Below are 12,935 nucleotides of genomic sequence, written 5' to 3' on the forward strand. Positions count from 1 at the left end.
ACCTGTTGACAAATGCAAACATCTCTTTGAAGAACAGACATTGGTATTTAGAAGTGACTATTGCAAAATGTGCCATCATAAACTAGCAAATCAAGTGTATCGTCTTCTTTTGTCCATGCAATTAAAAACAAAATGTAATTATATAAGTATTCAATTTAAATAGTCAAGTCTGATTTGTGTTAAACATGGTGTAAGTGATGCTCACTAAGCCTGTGTCATACTATTTCAAATATAGTTATGCTTTTGCTTTTCATCCATTGAGGATAAATGGAATCTGATGCCATGTATGAGAAGCAAGTTCTCAGGTATCTGTAGCTCATTTTGATGTTATCAAATTCTGATGGGTAATAAAGTCATCTCAAGCTTTTTCATATCAATGGGTTAATTGATCTCATTTGTCTGTGTCGTTTCAGATATTAAATCTTTAAATATCTACTTAGTTAAGATAGTGTGTGCTGAAATCACTTAAGAGAACAAAGTCCTTTAGAACAAGCATAGATATTTGTTTGTTGATTGCTGTTTTTCCTGTATTTCTTTTAAATTAATCTACAGGCAGGAACATGTTTCATTGAATTGTTTTATAAAGTTAATTTGTAAAAAATAAGTTGCAAAATAAAAAAGTTTGGATTTTTGCCTAATAGGTTTTGTCAGGATAGATGTTTCCCAGGATTCACTTCTTCTTGCAAACACCTCCATTGTATGTCTTCTTATATTTTTACTGTCCCCCCTTCCTCCTTTGTTTATACATTTAAATTTCTCCTTCAGATTTGTTAATTTATAATCTACACAGCAGAAGCAAAAACTCAGGGAAGCAAACCAATGTAATAATCTGTGAAAAATGCCTTATGTTGTGTGATGTTTATCATACAGCATGTTGGTTATCATGCTGCATGATGTTTACTAATGCCAGCTTGATTATTGTTCCTCTCAGAGGCCATTAACTCAAACCCACACAATGCAAAATGAGCTGTTTATTTTTTTTTTCCTGCAATGGAAATCCACCTTTCAGCTCCAAACTGTTTTTTACTGTGATCCAGAAAAGCCAACAAAATGCTAAATCCACAAAACAAAAAAAAGTTATAATGAAAGCTATAGTAAAACTGCTAAAATATAAAATAAATACACTGTTGAATAGGTCCTCTTCGTTGCTGGTTGGTGGCCCTAAGTAATCACTAAGATTGCTACTGCTTTAGTCTTGCTCTTTTTATGAAGGTCATATGTCTGCTCTTATATTCTTTGTTATTAACGCATTAGAACAATGAAGTTCTCCGATATATACATATCTCACAAGCTTTTTTTTTTTTTTTTTTTTTTGTTTTGCTAATAGACCTGATTCAACTGAAATATTTCTTTTGTAAAAGGTTATGCAATTTGTAAATATCACATTTCAAAAATGAAAACATATTAAACAAGGATCAAGCAGATACTGCAGTTTCAAAGAGCCCAGCAAAGACAACGTTATTCATCTGTGGGCATCTTTAATGTTGATTTTAATTAATCTATCACCTGCTGAAAATTCAGGGAGAAGCAGCAACAGCAGCAGGAGGAGGAGGAGAGGAAGGAGGAGCAATGGACGTCACACCGCACAGCCTCGCTGTCAGTGACTGCAACGCGGAAGGAGGAAAACGACTCTCCGTCACTGAGGTGTAATTTCGGCGTCACCGCCTCACAAGGTGCACCCTTTAGTGTAATTCCAATGCCGCTGTAAGACCCCTGACATCTTCATGCCAGTACTAATTCATTTTAAACACAAAGCGGACATATATCTCCCCCCGGTTCTCCACTGACGGGCCTCGGTAAAGACTCTAACAAGGCGCTGAAGGTAATGTACGTACGATGACGGCCGCTTATGTTTGTCCACTTACCTGCTGCTAGCTTGAATGACCGCCTGAGCCACCGGTGCTGCTACTGTATTTCCGGACACTTATTATATTATTAATATAATTTTATTTCGATGCAACGTAAGGGGAAACATGAGCGCTGGAGTATGAGCGCATTGAGGCAGCTAGCCTGTGTGGGATTTAGGGTCGGCAGGCTTCAAAGCGTTGTTGACGTTGTTGGTTTGACAGTTGTGGCATCCCGCAGGGCTGCTGCTGCTGCTGCTGCAGGTGGTTAGCTGCTCTTAAATCTCTGCAGCTTAGCCATGAAGACTGTTTAATATGCTTGCTAGCTCAGGTTGGTTTCTGGATAGAATATAAAGCAACCGGATCTCTTGAATGGCGTTATAGCCATTTATTACACTGTAAACACGTTAAGGCCCATCACTAAGATTAACAAGCTGTTAACAATATACACCAAGGTTTCGCGGCTCCTGTTACAGGACAACCTATGAGACATAAAAATAGTCAGACTTTTAAAGATGACAGTATTTATTGTAAGAGCTTGTGAGAATGCTTAGTGATACTTCTTGTGGTTTGTGGTTCAGTAAAGAGGTTAAGCTGAAACATGTTTGCCAGTTCAGTTTCATAACCTGTTTTAGCAAAGTTGTTATCATTATGTTTATTTATCTACCTTTTGTTACATGGTTGATATAATGGTGCATTGACTGCTGCTATCAGATTTACACACTAGACTGGTAAACAGATTCTTCCAGTATGAACTTTGTCATTTTTTTTAGATATGTAACAGAAACAGACTGAAACAAATTTAGAGTTTGTTTTCCCCCCTTTTCAGTAAAGAAATCACACCTGAAAACTCCCACTTTTTTCAGTCAATAAATGCTTATTTGTAGATGCACTTTGGATCTGCAACACATTTTTTTATGACAAAAGGTTACATTTGCTAAGTTAAAGCACTTGCAGTCAAAGGAGTTTGTGTTCAATAAAATCTGTACAGGATTGAATGATTCTGGTCCTCGGTGGTCAGTGTCCAGGATCTTTTAGACATCTTTTTGATAATTAAAATTATTTCATGATTTCCAGGTTCTACTCTGAACGTGGTGACCTACGGAGGTAAATCAGCTAATTTTCAACATGCACACATCTAAAATCTGCAGGATAATAACCTCGAAGGCCGGAATTGCTTTTCTTTCAAAAAGCCGAATCAGCCAGAATTGTAATCGGCATATCAGGTGTCTAACAAAACAAACAAACAACAAAAATATGTTTAAAAAGCCTGATTGGTGAATTTTTACTCCTTGGAATTCATTACCAAATTATCTGTATACATGTTTGTCAAAATCAGACTTTGTGGACATATTATGTAACGTTGAGTCTTACATAAATTATTCTATTTCCATCATTCAGTGAATTGTGAGGAGAGCAGTGTGATGTAAGAAAAGTCCGCAGAGTGTGTGAACTGCAGCGTGTGGTTTCTGTTACCCATTAAGAACTTGTTTTATTGGAAACACCCAGTTACTTACACCCAGCACACACACACACACACACACACATCTAAGTATCCTTTCAAACTTGAGTAAAGCAAATGAATCTCTGTGCACTAGCAAGAATATTGGATGCAAGTAGAGCTTCTATATAAGACTGTTAACCACTGTTAAAGTGTTGTGATTAAAACACAGGACAGCGACGCTCAAATCGCCCCATCTGAATCCGCCTTATTTGTTTAGTACCAGTGACGTGCTCATTTTGGGTGTGGCAGTGTGGAATAAAAAAAAAAAACTGATCAATTTAGAAACCTGATGATAAGTATTGTAAATTCTGCAAAAAAACTATTATTTTTTTAGAATAATTTACTGTTTTTCTATTTAATTTCTTTATCTGTGTTGAAGGAGGAAATTGTGCATCTGCATATGAACTTGTATTTACTGCCCAGTACAGCAGAACTATCAATAACTGGAAAAAGGAAGGAGGAACTGGTATGAAGCTTTGCTTCTCTAACTCAGATAGTCGCACCTTTTGTGCCTTGGCCAAGCGGGGAGGAAGTTTGCAAACTAGTCAGTGCAAACCAAGGCTTCATTCAGCTCTTATTTGAATTTATCCTGGGCAGCCTTCATGTTGAGCAATTTACATATCAACATTTAAGCTGAAATATTGATGCATTTTTTTTTAATAACTTAACTTTTCTACTTCCCTGACAGAGTGGGTTGGTTGGAGCATAAACTGCTTCTTCTTAAGGTCGTGCCTCAGCATCTCATTTTTAAACCATCAGAGTTGGACTGGCTGATGCTTTTCTTGGATCTATGTGAAGCAGCATAGTGCAAGTGCACTTAACCTCAAGGTCACAAACTTATGAATGGCCATTTTATTCCTCAGGATTTTCCAAAAGAGAATAGAATGTATGATACCATCAAACTACTGCATGTCATCCAGGCCACGAAGCAACCAAGCAATCTTTTCAAACTGACGTCTGTCATAAACTTTGTCTCTCATCTGTTGAAGGGTTTCTTTAGACCGACGGATGATGAGATCTTATATCCTCCTTAATGTTTTCAGACAGGCTTTATTTCAGTCAAACCGTAATCGAGCCGGGGTGTGGCTAAAGCTGAGGCAAACACTGTGGACTAACTGTGTTAAGTAATCTGAGGCTTTTTACACAGCCTCAGATCGGTCTAGGTTTGATAAATTAAATCATTACAAAACAGAACTTGCCTGTGAGTAAATATTTCTTCATACCATTTTACTGGTCACCCAGTATGATTCGCCGCTAATAGCATAATCTGAATAATCTTCAAATCAGTGTCCTGTTTTCCTCCCTCTTCGATAAGCTACCTGAGAGATGTATTCTGGATATATTTTAACTCTGGTATAACCGTCTAAAGAATTGTAAGCCTGTCTTAACGAGCTAGGGTCAAAGGTCAGTCACCAGGTCAAATGGTTGTGGCAGGCATCCCTCTTTCCTGTATTGGAGGCAATCCCAGCCGATCTGGGAAGACAGCTGGCTGAGGATGTGTGCATGGGGAAGGCCTGTTGTGTCTTCTCTACTTTCTCTTGCAATAGAACTGATCCATGTGCTTTAGCTATTTATATGTGCGCATCCATTACATCAACTAACACATGAAACAATTATACTTAACTCCCCTCAATGCTGATGGTGTAGTGACTTATAGGGACAGCTATTTGCTGCTCTACTTTCAATTTTTTTTTAAGTTAGTCAAAAAACATCCCCCGTAGTTTGTTGGAGAATGTTGGGCCATAGCTGTTAGCTATAATTATGGACCTATGTGCCCGTTGCGTTGTGTAAACATTTTAGAAAAATCAATCAGCATCACATTTAGAACTTGATCGAATTTACTGTCCAGAAGGTGAGACTCTAATTAGCCACTTCACTGCAGGGCGTTACTGTAATCTTATTACACAGAGACCAAAAACAAAACACTTCAGTTGCCTCGGACGTTAGAAGGTAGCTTCATCAGTGTTAGCAGGATTGCAGTGTAAGTAATCCTCCTTTGCGTAAGAAAACATTTGAAAACACTGGAATGACTTGGCTGTACTGAAGTTTGACACCGTCTGTGTTTAAGATGTGCAAACAATAAGACCTGCTGGCTGTAGTTACAGTTTGTACGAGCAGATTTAATGAATAATGTTTAGTTCTGCTTTCTCGGACAGAGGTGAGAGATAATTGACTTTTCTACTTGTTTGCTCAGTTCAAAACCGCAGCTGATTTATATTCCTCTTGTTGTACCTGCAGAGAGGAACTGTATCAGAATTTGCTCTTTTTGTTTTTCATGCAGTACCGTGCCGATGCTTAGCAAGCCGTGGGAACGAACAGCTTTGGTTTGCTAAACTGAGACTGTGCAGGTAGACCAGGTAGATAGAAGCGTCTCATGGATTAGTGGTGTCTCTGCTTCATTTACGTGTCGATTAATATTCACGGAAATACACTTCCTGTCAGAAGTTTATATGCCGCCATAAAACATAAATGTTTTACTATTTTGAATTTTTGTTTTTGCATAACCATGGAGCAACTGTGAGAAGAGGGCCTTCTCCAGAATCAAAACATTCTTGTATTGAAGATAACTGAAGCTATATTCTACATTCAGTGCTGAATATATGCCTACATAAAATCTAATCTGTCTCAGAAAGTTTAACCTCAACAACATGCTTTATGTATCATCAGTCCACCCACCAAACTACAGAGCAGTTCTGATCATAATTTAAAAGCCCAACTTTATGAGCGTCTGTAACTTCTGACTGGAGCTGAAAGATGAATCCTTAACAGAAAGTCAATTCCTCCCACCTCATATGCAAATAATGAGGCGGATTAGAGCTTTTATCACCTTGGGGCTGAAGGTTTATGTTTCTACATGGATCATTTTCTTTGACTTTATTGTTGATCTAAAAACTCTGTGACACATTTTATGACGGATTGCAATTAAGTTATTGATTAAAAACATTGGATTAAGTTTTTTAAAAAATCGTCTTTCTATTCTGGCAGTTTTAAAGCTTTAGATTTAGCAGGTAGAGATGTTGTAGAAACCGTTTCTAACTCTTTCAAAGAAACATGTTTTAAGAGAATTGTGGACTTCTACAATTCTGGTTAATCTTAGGTGTAATTTCCGGTAAAGGTGGCAGCTTAATCTGGCCAACAATTCTGTCAAAGTAGAAACCGCATGTAAATGTCCAGCCATCAAATTGGATAGTGAAGAGACAGGTACTGGGTCCCAGATATGAAAAACGTGCTAATCAACCTTGAACAAAAAACATAGGGTTGCAGCTGCTAAAAGAACCTCGCTTTGAGTGCTGTTCTGATAGGGGCTGAAAAGGCACTCAGAGGAAGAAACCATTACTTCAAAAGCAACATAAAAGTAATTCCAGTTAGTGAATACACTCAAAAAGATAACATTGTTATGTTTGAATACTTAAAATATCATCACAAGACATCAGCATTGAGGCTAAAGCTGCAAATAGATCTTCCAAATAGAAATGATCAGTACCAAAACTGCTGATAAATTGGTTACTGACGCTCAAAAACAACAAAGTGGATGTTTGGGATTGGCTATCAAAAGAAAATTTGTCAGTTTAAAAGACTTGTGGGAGCAAGGCAACCTAAAAACATTCCTCCCCTTATTTTGCCATTTTGTGTCTTCTGCAGAAAATTATTTTCTTTTAAAGTGTAATATTTTATTTAATTCTTTTTGCAGATGTCTCCCTTTTTGTTAATTTTTTGTGATGTATGTGTGTTTCTCCAGAGTCGCTCACCGCCTCAGCTTCTCCATGGGTGAATCGGGCTCACGCCGTTCCACACTTGTTTCACGCCTGCCAATCTTCCGCCGCAGCGCCAGCAAGCGGCAGGAGTCCCTCCCCTCCTCCCCGTCCTCAGGGGGAGTGGGAAACGGCGTTCACACCTCCTCGCCCTCCAGCACCAACTCCAGCTCGGGCAGCACCGGCAAACGCCGGAGCCTGTTTCGCACGCCGTCTCTCAGTTTCACGGCTAAGAGGAACAGCGATCCACGCGTCCAGCCCATCAACCTGAACCTCACGCCCCCCCTGACGCAGACCACTGACGCAAACGGAAACAACCAGCAGACGGTAACCTCGTCGGCGTCCGCAGGATTCAGCGAGGGTGGCAGGCGTTCCAAGTCGCGCCACTCATTTGGGTTTGGGAGCCACAAGCAGAAGAAAATCCCACGCTCGCAGACTGAGGACTTTGACAAGGCCTCCTCCTCCTCGTCCACAGCCAATCGAAATGTGTTCATCAACTGCATCAGCAGCTCTGGAGCCAACGAAGGTGACGACTCAGGGTTCCTCGACGACTTCAGTGGGGCCAGCAATAACAACAAACGCTCTTCGCGGCAGAAGAAGCAGCTACTGCCTAAATCATTTTCAGCCCATCACCGCTTCTCTCGCACGTCCGACCACCACAGGCCTCCAGAAGTCAACCTGGAACCTCCCAGCTCGGCCACCGTCACACCTGGGCCAGAGGGCCTCACACCTGGGTCATGCCCTGGAGAGCTAATGGGAGGAGGGGGTGAGAGCTCGCTTCAGTCCCCCATGATTTCAGAAGATCGAACAACAGCCATCACTCCCTCAGAGTTCATTCCCATAACAGAAGACTCTGTGTCGGAGGTGGACGCTCTCCCGGCGCCCAGTCCAGGATCCGGTTTGAACTCAGGGCCTGTCTGTGTGTCTGAGTCGCCCGCTGATACTGCTCCACCTGATCCCCCAGCTGCACCTGAGAACCTCAGCGTGGCGGTCTCCACCTCTCAGGTACTTTTACTAGACAAGCGATAATCTGAGTCAGATTTCCTTTGTTCAGTGATTTCAGTATATTTCACACAATCATTGACTAAGCCTAGCTTGTTGGTACTGATCTGTAAACATGTAACGTTTAGAAACTGAATCCACCTGTAAACAAGCAGATGTAGAAACACTAAAAACAGAACCGCCACGATCATAAATGTGTATTTTGAATCCTAGAACAACACCGCGGGAGGTCTGTGGCTCTCTCTGTTAAGTGTGCATGATGAAAACCAAAGACTGAGTTTTTCCTGCTTATGTTCAGAATTTTAATGTCTGTGATTATTCTTTGAAGTTTGAAATCTGGCCAAAAAAAAAATGGTATGAATCACCCTTTTGTTGAAAGGTCCCAGGCTTGGAGGGAAAAAAACTGAAGAGGCACTCAGATACAATATGTGTTATTCCCCATCACAATCTTCAAAAAGAAATTCATTTACTGAGTAGGTTCACACTCTTGTGCTCTCTTAAGTTCACTTTCTGGCCTTTGAGAAGAAAATACTGGATTCATTATCTCTCTCTGGAGATACTCACAAACTCTCTTCTTCCTTCAAAAGTATTCATGCCTCTTTAAATTTACATTTTACCACATTAGAACCACACACTTGAAAGCATTTTTTAAAATATAGAACAATATCACTCTCTCTCTTACTTCTCTCTTACTAATAAAAACAATAAATAAATAAAAATAATTAGTAGAACAGTGTTGTTGCAACATTGCTGCAATCACACCTGAAACGCTTTTGATGTTTGTCTCTATTGGCTTTGAATATCCAGCAACTGCTGACGTTTTTGACCATTCCTCATTGTAAATAATATTAAACTTAGTGACGGTCTGGACATGAAGGCCTTCTTGCTACAGCTTCTTGATTGGAGATTCAGGTCTGGAATTTTAATTGTTTATAAATAAGCAAACATACTTTAAAGGAATTGTATATTATTGCATTTTTCTATTTCGAAAAGGAATTAAATTATTTGTTTATTTACATCTTCTAATGCGTTTCTAATATATAAAAAAGGCTTAAGTAGCTAAATGGAAAATCTGCAAAATGTACAATTATTTGTTATTTGACTAATCGTCAGACTAATCGATTAATTAATTACTAAAGTAATTGTAAGTTGCAGCCCTTCAGAAAACCAAAGTTTGTTTTATATATTTATAACATGAACTTACTGTAAGCTTCAAATTTCCATTCTGGACCAGAAGTTTTTGCTTTTGTGAAAAGTTATAGTTTTTATTCTCCTGTGAGGTACTGTTGTGTCAATTCCCCTCCTGTCTCTCAAAAATGGTTAATATTTACAAAGCAGACGTTTTGCGAACTAAAGCGCTATTTTCTTCACTGTTCGCTATTTAAATATGAAGTAACTTTACCTGTGGACATTCTCTAACACTCACCTACTTAATACTTGCTGTAGCAGGAACATCTCTCTCTGTGAAGCACATTTTTACACATATTCAATAAAGTATCCTCTCCTCAGGTTTTCTTCACCCCAGTCCAGTCCAGCGCTGAGAAACCCTTACTCCTTGACACCAGCACAGCCAACAACACAGACTATGAAACGGCCGTCTCCCTGTCCGAGCCAGAGACGGCCGTACCCTGCGCGCCTCTGCGGGAACAATCGCTGGAAGAGAGGAAAGAGAGGGAAGAGGAAAGACAGGAGGCAATGAAAGAAGGCGCAGTAGAGGAGAGGAAGAAGTTGGTGCAGGAGAGAAAGGCAGGCTACCACACCGAGACCACAAGTGAGAGCGAGGTGTGTGGGGCGCGCAGCGAGGGCTGTCACTCAAACCCTGAGAAAACGGATAGGAGGGCGAGACACACTCTCTCTCTTCAAGAAAGAGGAAGCTTCTGCGGCTGCCACGAACCCAGGTCCTCTCATTTGAGGAAACCACATGCAGGTACAAAACTCAGAGCAACAGAGGGAATCGCAGATTTACATGCAGAGTCACTGTCGCGCAGTAGCACTGCCAGAATAATCACTTGGCTTAGAAAAGCGACGCAGACTAGACTCATGTCTGGGAATCCATTCCACTGAATCTCAGACCTGTCCGACATTCCTTTGTGACGAGGGTTATTGAATCACTTCCAGGCAACTGCAGATCTTTGTCTGATGGAAAACATTTATTTGGCAGTGAAGGTGAAGCAGTGCTAGTTCTGCTTCATTCTTCTTCAGTTTTAATTATTCTAAATAATAAAAACAATCAAGTAAACCCAGAGAGAGGTCATTTAAGTTTTTACAGGTTTGTTGGTATTGCAGACTTAACAGTGGAGATTTAAAGTTGTGTTGAAGAATAAATAATTAACACTGGCACGTGAAGAAAAGGCTCCCTTTGACCTCGCTTCTAAATTATTCGATATTTTAAAGTTTTGAATAAGATGATTGTTAAGAAAACAAAACTTTGCAGCTGCAAAACAGGTTTAACATTCTCTGTTTCTGCCTCAGGCTTTGGTATTATTTGCTCTTACAGGATGAGAGATAAAAAAAATCTTATCTTCAGCTTATTGTTACAGTTGCATAGCTCTACAGATTTATTCATTTTAAAACCACAGGTTTTCAGTTAAAAAAAATCCTCACACTTGCATGATGTGCCCTTTTTTAATCTATCAACAGGTTTTTAAAATATTCGCTGAAAATCTGAATTTTAATTTACTATTTCATAAACCTTATATTGTTCTTTTGTGCTTTTAAAAACCAACCATGAAAATAATTTTCTGAATGTCAGTTATGTTATTAAATTAGAATGAAAAAATATTCTCTGTTTTTTAGCTATGAATGGAACTAGAGGGGAAAAAGAATTAGTTTATTTTTAACTTATTTAAAACGGAATAATGGAGACATATGCATGCATTCAAAATGCATTTATTGTATTAGTAAGGATTTCCTTTTAATATGTTGGGATGTTAACATTATCTGTCTTGTAAAAGGCTTTAGAAACAAGCAAAAAGAAAAGGATATTGTTGACTGCATTAAGCCTGCACATCCACACATCCACACAGGCAGAAACTGCTTTATTCAGCCGAGCATGATCCCAAATTTGTGTCTAAATATTTTTGCAAACATTCTTTTCAGCGGACAATGTAGTAGACAGAGAACATGCCAGACTTAACGGGGGGAATTTTGCAGCTTTAAAAACCCTTAGAGGGAGTTTGTCCTTTCTGTCGGCTCATTCTTGGCCCCTGGGTGTCGTCTTGTTGTGTGCTTGTGCTTCTGTGTTCAATAAACCTTGTAGACCCCCATTTTTAGCTTGCAGTGCTTCTGTTTATTAGGCCCTTTTTTTTACCGAATGTTTAACAAAAACAAAATACATTTTTTAAAATTTGTGTTGACAAAAAACATCAATGTCACAGTCCCATAATTTATTAAAATAAAACAAAAATAAGTACATTATTATTTTAGAAACTCATACCCGACGCCTGTCTCATTTTGTTGATGAAACAATTTAAAATGTAAATCTCCCAGGGTTATGAATAATTTTGGATCTAACTGTTTATACTGTACTTGCGGTTTTATGTTTGCAATATTAGAAACTGCTGTTCTGAGTGCTGAAACTGCACAATAAATGATGTTGTGGATTACAAAGTTGCCCAAATGGCAGAACAACCTGCCATTATCTACTGTTGGATCCCTTAACTACAGAGATTTGTTGTATTGATTCATTATTGCAGGCTTTTTGTTGTTGCTCCCCCACGTGCTGTAAATGCTTATGGTTATAAGAGTCTGAAACTGTGGTAAAATGTTCAGGACTTCTTTCTGCTACGGATCTTATTTTATTGAGTGAGTTTACAACAAAGGAGCTGTTTAAAAGCGAGCGCTTTATTACACTCTGGAAAAGCGCAGTATGTGTGTGTGCAGGTGGGTGGAGTGAGAAAGCACACAAAAAAATAGTTGGCATGAAGTCCTGTTTTTTTAATAACCTGTTGCTCTGTAAAAGGATATGGTATTGTTTCTCTGTTTCACTTCTAATTTTTGATAAATCACTGTAGAACAATTATAGGCACCTTCCTCTTGCTTTTCTGAGGAATATTCCCCCTGAAATCTGGTGTGCGTGCCTCAGTTTTATTGTTACAAAACAACCTAGCTGTGGGGAGTCTGGATAAATGTGATTATTGCAAAACAATAAAAACAGCCTGAGCAAAACCAATATAAGCCGAACGGCTTCATGAAGGAAGGATTTAACTTTGTTTAAAAAGCTGAGTAAGTAAAAGTGACTTTGTCATTTAGTTTTATGAAAGGAGGCTCATTCTCTGGAGGGATGGATCTTCCCACAATAGAAATTAATAAAAATAATATTGCATCTCGACAGTGTCGTCTAATTTCTACAAATCTCTCTCTTGTTTAACTGTGTTTTTTTTGTTTGCTGCTGTTCTCTTGCCATCCTTTGTGCAGCTTCTGTGTGCAGCAGTGCCAGCCCTTACCACGAGGTGATGCGGATGGAAAGGCGACTGCGCTCCTCATCTGAGGGGGCCGGTGGGCCTCGTGTCCATGGAAACTACAGAGATGCCCCAGGCATGGAGGGAAATGGTCTGCTCAAGCACAGAAACAACTCCTCGTCGTCTAAACTTGGAAGTCTGGTAAGCCTGAAGCTGTTTCTCTCTGTTTAGGTTGCACCATAAATACAAACACTGACAAACTGTTTTACTGCCCTGAACGTGTAAGTCAGACTCAGTTATTAATATATTATAGCTCTATTTCTTAGCTTTTTTTTATTGTTAATGCAAAACAGCTTAAACCAAATATTAAATTTTAATAATGCGAAAGGATTAATGAAAATTTTTGCAGGTGAAATAAGTCAAATCTATTACA

General features: G+C 39.1%; 1 protein-coding gene across 3 annotated transcripts in view; it reads left to right on the plus strand.

Annotated features, from left to right (window-relative positions):
- Positions 1 to 1,349: 1,349 nt before the first annotated feature.
- Positions 1,350 to 12,935, plus strand: part of ccser1 (coiled-coil serine-rich protein 1) — a 146,906-nt gene continuing 135,320 nt past the window's right edge. The window contains exons 1-4 of one of the 3 annotated variants that reach the window (XM_008418423.3): positions 1,350 to 1,822; positions 7,088 to 8,105; positions 9,612 to 10,029; positions 12,519 to 12,703. In XM_008418423.3, coding sequence (XP_008416645.2) covers positions 7,113 to 8,105; positions 9,612 to 10,029; positions 12,519 to 12,703 — 1,596 coding nt within the window. In that variant the 5' untranslated portion in view covers positions 1,350 to 1,822; positions 7,088 to 7,112. Of the gene's footprint in view, positions 1,828 to 7,087; positions 8,106 to 9,611; positions 10,030 to 12,518; positions 12,704 to 12,935 lie in introns of all 3 variants that reach the window. The other 2 variants (XM_008418422.3, XM_008418421.3) reach the window with 2 other exon arrangements.

This window comes from Poecilia reticulata, chromosome 9, assembly GCF_904066995.2.
Source record: "Poecilia reticulata chromosome 9, P_reticulata-male-v2, whole genome shotgun sequence".
In the NCBI taxonomy this organism is placed as follows: domain Eukaryota; kingdom Metazoa; phylum Chordata; class Actinopteri; order Cyprinodontiformes; family Poeciliidae; genus Poecilia; species Poecilia reticulata.